This window comes from Phaseolus vulgaris, chromosome 3 (assembly GCF_000499845.2).
Source record: "Phaseolus vulgaris cultivar G19833 chromosome 3, P. vulgaris v2.0, whole genome shotgun sequence".
NCBI lineage: Eukaryota > Viridiplantae > Streptophyta > Magnoliopsida > Fabales > Fabaceae > Phaseolus > Phaseolus vulgaris.
In genome coordinates this window covers 5,429,985-5,437,316 of record NC_023757.2, presented here as the reverse complement: position 1 = coordinate 5,437,316, position 7,332 = coordinate 5,429,985, and the positions used below count along the sequence as shown (strand labels likewise).

At 39.8% G+C, this 7,332-nt stretch overlaps 1 protein-coding gene across 1 annotated transcript; it reads right to left on the bottom strand.

The window, feature by feature from the left end:
- Positions 1-3,991: 3,991 nt before the first annotated feature.
- On the bottom strand, positions 3,992-4,750 carry LOC137839007 (uncharacterized). Its single transcript, XM_068648137.1, has one exon. The coding sequence runs from the start codon at positions 4,748-4,750 to the stop codon at positions 3,992-3,994; it is 759 nt and encodes a 252-aa protein (XP_068504238.1).
- Positions 4,751-7,332: the final 2,582 nt, after the last annotated feature.

The window sequence follows — 7,332 nt, the reverse complement described above, 5'->3', positions numbered from 1 at the left end:
TTACAACCACTCCCCTACCTATAAGATTATCAAGTGTTGGAAGTCTACCAAGCAAGATCCTCCATGCTGTAATTAACGCTTTGGGTGTTGCTACAGCTTGCCACAGAAGGGAGAAGACATTACGTCGGCCGTTATTTCCTTGGCTATTCAGAGTCAAATAAGCAGATTTCACATAAAACTTGCCATCATGATCCCCATTCCATATTAACGTATCCTTAATTTCCCGACACACAATCTTTCCTGAAATGAGGTTTAACAAATCCTCCTCCATAGGAATTTCCCAACAAAATCTAGGTCTTCTCCAACTTAGCCTTCAGTTCCATCATCCATCCTCCCAGTTCCCCACTTCATCTACCTTCTTTCCTTGATCCAATGAAATAGAAAACATCCTAGGAAACAAAATTGAGAGCTTATTGTTCTCCAGCCATGTATCTTCCCAAAATCTAATTTTGTCACCTACTCCAACTTTCCATGTAACTGATTTCTGGAACCATCCATCACCTTCTCCCTTTTTACAGACCTTAGATAGGTCTCTCCACCACCACGAATGGCATCGGCTCGAGGCTTGGAGTCTTACTCCCCCCATATAGTACTTGGATGTAAGAATCTCCTTCCATTTCCCCTTTTCCTCACTCAACAACCTCCAATACCATTTTGCTAGAAGTGCACTATTGAATAGACTAATATCCTTAACCCCCAAGCCCCCTTCCTCCTTATCCTTACATACTTTTTCCCACCGAACCCACGAAATACGCTTATGATCGTCTCCCCAGGCCCATATAAATCTCCTTTGTATACTTGCAATCCTTTTACATACTGATGACGGGGCTCTAAAAACAGATAAGTAGAACAAAGGTATGGAGGTTAGGACCGATTTGACCAGACAAACTCTACCCGCTAGTGACAGTCTTCTCCCTTTCCAAACACTGAGTCTATCTTGGATTTTGTCCACTACTGGATCCTAGAACTGCGTTCTCCTTGGGTTTCCACCTACTTGCAACCCCAGGTATTTAAAGGGAACCTGCATTGCACCACAATTAAGAGTTCTCATATAAGTTTCTAACAAGTCCCTTCCAACCTTGATACCTGCTAGCTTTGACTTATGGAAATTAACTTTGAGACCTGATGCCAGCTCAAAGACCCTAAGGATTGCCTTGATAGTGAAAATGTTGGCATAAGAGTCTTCACACATAAACAGGGTGTCGTCTGCAAACTGTAGCATACAACATTCAACCTCAGCTCTCCCCACTTTCACACCCCTTAACAGATTCTCCCTTAAAGCACTGCGGACTAGGCCGGCCAAGCCTTCAGCAACAACGAGGAAGAGGAATGGAGCCATAGGATCACCTTGCCTCAGACCCCTAAATGGTCTAAACTCCTCTGTCTGGCTATCATTAACCAGGACCGACACTGATGCCGACTCCAAGCATCCTTGTACCCACCTAATCCAATTCCGGTGAAACCCCATCCTATGTAACATATCCAGAAGAAAACTCCACCTGACCGAGTTGTACGCCTTTTCAAAATCCACCTTGAAGAATACTCCACTCTTCCGACTTCTTCGTACCTCTTCAATCACCTCATTGGCCATCAAAACACTCTCCAACATTCCCCTGTCTTTAAGAAAAGCTGATTGGTTTTCATCAATGACCATTGGTATAACAGCCTTGAAGCGACCCGACAACACTTTTGTGATGATCTTATACAGGGCTCCCACAAGAGAAATGGGTTTGAACTGGTCAATCATGATAGGATCTTTCACCTTTGGTACTAGAGCAATAAAAGAAGCATTTCACCCCTTTGGAAAACTTCCTGATACATGAAAAGTACGTACCGCTTCCATAATGTCGTCCTTTAAGATTTCCCAGTTGGATCTGATGAAATTGAAATTAAACCCATCTGGACTCGGGCTCTTAGATCCCTCACATTGTCATACAGCCTCCCTCAATTCCTCCTCAGAGAACCCATCTACCATCCTTAAACTAATCTCCTCGGGCAGAGATTTAAAGACCACTGATCCAGCCTCACTCCTAGAACAGGGGTGGCCTTAAACCTATTCTCAAACACACGCTTTGCTTCCCATCGCACCGCATCCGGTTCTTCACACCACTGATTATTTAGCTCAACTCCTTTAACTTCATTCCTAATTTTTCTCCACCTAATAGTTGAATGGTAGAACTTTGAATTCGAGTCCCCGAATTTAAACCAGTTTGACCTTGCTTTTTGTCTATAGAGGTATTCCAGCTTTTTTTCTAACAATCTCTGTTGACTAACCAGCTCCATTCTTCTTAACTTTTCACCTTCCAACAGATCACAAAGGTTATCCTTTACGTCTAACTCCTCAACCTCCTTCATGATTTGCCTCTTACTATCCTCAAGGTTACCGAAAACACTCCTATTCCACTCCTTTAGATCATATTTTAAGAGTTTTAGTTTTTCCTTGACTTTAGATTGTTGAAGCTGGAGGAAGCTTCTTCCCTACCAAGGCTTGATGTGTGTTTGATGAAGAAAATAGCTTGAGTGCTTTAAAGTTTGTAATAGGTTTTAGATTCGTTTGTAATTAGGCTTGTAATTGTGTAAGGTTGCCTTTTGCTGTATAACCTATCCTAGATGCCTAACCAAGTCTAGATCAAGCACATGATGTGGTTAAATGGTTTTGAAAAGCTTTTTAAAATGTTTTTAAAAGTTTTAAATCAGTACACAAATAAATCTGTTGTATGGAGAAAGAATTTGTTTATTTCTTCTCTGTTAAAAGGCTTTTCTAAAATTCTGTTAGGGCACCACAGGCAAAGCTTAGGTCGTTATTTCAGTTAAAGCTGAGCTGACCTATTTGCTCTCATTTAATCTGTTTCACTGTGAAAGAATCGGTTTGCCCTTTTGGTCAGTTAAAAGGTTTTTCACAAGTTAGTTAGGGCACCAAAGGTACAACTCAGACAGTTATTTCAGTTAGCTGAGTTGGCGGTTTTCACAAAATAAATCTGTTAAGTTCAAAAATGAATCTGTTGTTTTCATAACTGCTTTTCAACTGTTTTTTGAAAACAAGTTAGAAATTGTTTTTCTATATAAAGAAAAGTCTCTCTCACATGAAATGTAGCTGAGCAATTATGTTTTTGACAGAGATCAAACATTTTCCATGTGAGAAGAAGGATTGAAAGGTTTTTGAAAGGTTTTCCAAAGAGATTTTCAAGTGTGCTTGTTCTAGGAAACCTTTGATCTTGGTGAAGGTGCTGGTGCAGTTCTGCAGCAAATTGAACTACTGGTTTTGAGTTCTTGCATCTTCTTTTCAGGTGTAATCTTTCCTTTATTCTGTTTTGTAAAGGTGTAAGTGTTAGCCACTCCTTGATAGGGTTTCTTGGAGTGCAAGGTGTGCTGAAATAGGGTTTTTCAACATTGTTGGTGTTGTTCTTGTAGTGTTCAAGAACTGCTGAGTTTGTAAGTAATTGGTACTGTTTTTAGTGGATTCCACCTTGGGGTAAGGTGAGACTGGATGTAGCTCTGTATGAGTGAACCAGTATAAAAACTTGTGTGCCTTTTCTTCTCATCCCTGCACTCATTTCTGGTTTTGCTTAATCCTGTCAAGAACTAAATCTGTTCTTTTGAAATTGAATCTGTTAATTCTGGGTTTAAATAAGAACTGTTCTTCCTGATTTGTTAAAGCTTGCTAATCTCAAACAAGGCAGTTGTATATGCTGTTTTAATTGATTTGAAAAACAAATTGTCTATTCATTAAAACCTGAGGAAGATTCATTCTCATTAAAACCTTGTGTTGAATGAAGTTGATTGATTTCTTGGCATAGCTGTATTCTTCATACTCATAAAATCAAATTAATCTGATTCTGTTATAGCTCTTTGCTAATTACAATTTTAATTTGAACAAAGTCAAATTGTGCTAGACTGCTCTGAAGAATCAATCTGGTTCATGTAAAATCAATCTGTTCTTTTTGTCTCTGGTATACTGAAAATTGTGTGATCTTGCGAAAATTTTATAAGCTCAATTCACCCCTCCCCTCTTGAACTTAGACACTAATAGACCCAACATAGATATGTCGTTACCCTGAACCTCATAAGCCTTCCATTTTTCTTTCACCAAGTTCTTAAAACCAGGTTCCTTGAGCCATGCATCAATCGTCTTGAACGGTTTTGGGTCCCAATCTTTTAACCAAGACTTCACCACTATTGCACAGTGATCCGAAACCACCCTGGCTTGTACATATTGCTTGCTCGTAGGCCATACTTGAAGCCACTCTTCAGATACCAGAACTCTGTCTAACCTGTTTTTTGCGGATCCATCTGCTTTATACCATGTATACTTCTTGCCTACAATAGGCAAATCATCCATCAAGTTCCTTCCAATAAAGTCATTGAAGCCTCTGATTTCATTTTTATTGCTAGCATTTTCTCTAACTCCTCTCCTTTCTTCAGCACACCTAACTGCATTAAAGTCACCACAACAACACCACACTTTATCTTGATGTTGCCTTCTAAGGGCAAACAAAGCTTCCCATAACTCAATCTTTTCGCTTAGGGAACATGTTGTGTATACATTAGCTATAACACATAAACAATTTGATTTTACATGATGGCTCACAACAACAATAAAACCTTTCCCAACAACATGAGAATCATAGGTGAATGCTTCCCTGTGCCACATTGATAATGTACTTCCAGCCCCATTCACTCCTTCATTATGCACCCACCCCACCTTATTATCTCTCCAAAGGGAGAAGCATCTACTATCATAGAAAACCATTGTCTTTGTTTCTAGTAGACACACAAATTCAACGCCCTCATTGGCAATGATATTCTTAATGTAGTTGGCTTTCACTCCCCCCCCCCCAAACCTCTGATATTGAGATTGGCAATTATCATGGGATAACTACTCGAGTTCCCCCCTTAAACTTGCTCAATATTTCGTTGTCCCTATCCTCCAGAGTCTCCATTTCTTTAATTAGCATACTAACATTCCCTGAACATGTCGTCCCCAACCGCTTTCCTAGTTCCCATATTCTAGTGGCTTCTGATTGAGTAACTTCCCTTCTAATACGATTATTGCATTCAACAATTTCAGAGTCAGACGTAGCATAGGTTTTAGAATTTAACTTGGTTTGGTATTTGTTTCCCTGGTGCAGGGATCCCAATCCCCCCTTTGAGCGCCATCTTTGCTGAACTGTACGGGTTCCCTGCTCCCAGAGCAATCGCAGATGTCGCACTCTTTCTGGTGTTATACGGGCTTCCTCTAGAGCTTCTCCTTTCTTCCTGCTGACACCGATAGGCTTCTCGTTTCCCCCTTCACCTTCTTCACCGTCCTCGTCATCCACTTCCCGATGACTATTTTCGTCAGGTTGGGAACCAACCGAACAAGGCAACGGATTAACGTCATTATTGTTGCCCACACCCCAAGCCAGAGACCCCTTATCACTTCCCTCCGTCGACGAATTCCCGCCTCCGTCATTCACCTGTGAAAATGGCGTGTTACAATTGGCGTTGCTGTTCGCGTGGGTGTGGGCGCAGCTTTTTTTGTATTGGGCCTCGTTATAATTGGGCTTGGAACAAGAATTACTAACAGTCTCCACCACCTCCACTAAGTTGACCAGGGACTTGTGTAAAGCCACACACGCATCACTGACACATTTTTGTGTAACAGACATAGTTGTCGATTCCACTGATACACCCTGTGCACTCAAATCTTTTTTATCAAGCGAAAGCCCTCTTTTTTGCTGACAAAATTCATGACGTTCTGAACCTTCCTTTTCCAAGGATTTTGTTGCTTCCTTTATTGACCAACCTCCTTCTCCCCTACTGTCCTTCTCCGGCCACCAGTCATTGCCTCCCTCCTTTCCATCTTCTTCGTTACTAAGCTTTGCTGATAGCAAAGAGTCTGCCACAAAGGAATCGAATGACGACACGCTACCGGATGAACCTTCATAATTTACATTGCACTTACACCATAGGTCTACTCCACCAGTATTCGCTACCTCCTCGACAATCGTTATGTTATACAAACTCCCATTTATCTGGTAGACCTTAGAGAGCTCAGCTTTACACGACCTAAGTAACCTCACATAACATCGAGCATACTCCAGGCATTCCCAGGACAAAGTTGCTTCATCTACTTCCACTACCGTAGCTACTTCACCCACTACTTTTGATAGGCACTCCTTACTCCATAAGTGAAACGGAACTCCATAACATCTAACCCACACTCGCTTATAGCTGATAAGTGTCTAATTTCAGTAATATTTCATATTAAAATATAGGCACTTATGAGGATTTATTGCTAATTTACATATAAAATAATCCCTAATTTATGAATTTATACCTTTTTACATTTTTTATGATCTTTATTTGAATAAGAGTATTTTATTCCCAAATTTGGTGTTAATTGCAGATTTCTAAGGAAGATTGGAGATTTGGATTAAAGATGAATGATTTGAGCCAAAAAGATAAAGATAGAAGGTCCCAGAATGAAAGAAAAAAAGAAAGAAAGATTGGGCCTTTTTATGTTTTATCATTTAGCCCATTAGCGCGACACAATAAACAACCTAACCCTAGAAAACTAGGATAAATAGAGGGTTAGAGGCTCAACCTTAGGGGGCCAGATTGAGAGGAAAACACCATAGAGTGAATTGTAACCCAATTGGGAGAATGGAAGGTGATAGAAGTATGCGTGGCTAATTCTACCCTTTGGGATTGGGAGTAATCTGCTCAAACTCTTATGTATTGAGGTGATATTTTATATATTAATATTCAGTTCTTGATTGATTATTGGTATTGTTGTTTTACTTTTAATTCTCCGTGACAAATTGAGAATCTTAAATCTGACCGGGAGGTATTTTTAGGGTTCGGACCTAAACAACAATACTTAACATATTTGAGTGCTAGGAATAGACTTGAAATGTTAATTGTTATTAAACGTCTGAGCTTCGTTCTAAGTTGTTCTTATAAGTATGCGAGGGATCGATAGTTAGGGAACATTCTTAAGGATTTTATATGCGAGGAATCGATATAAATGATTTTTATACGGGCATCAATTTCAATTAAAGAACTTAATATTAACATGCTAATCAAAATACATGAGAGTGAGAGAGATGAAACTTAATCCCAATTTTTCCAATTGAAGCAACTAATTCTTTGTTTGTTTTCTTATTGATCAGTGCCAACATAATCACTTCACACTCTTTTTTATTGTTCTGTTGTTATATTTAGCGAATATTGTACTCGATGATTCACTGTTCTTTGTGGGATCGATATCCGTCCTTAGGGACAATTATTACTTCTGACAAACGCGGTGCACTTGCCGTAAAAAGTCATCAAGTTTTTGGCGCCGTTGCC

What these genes read in the sequence shown, in the direction of transcription:
- LOC137839007 (XM_068648137.1), bottom strand. Translation starts at nt 4,750, where the DNA reads ATGGTTTTCTATGATAGTAGATGCTTCTCCCTTTGGAGAGATAATAAG.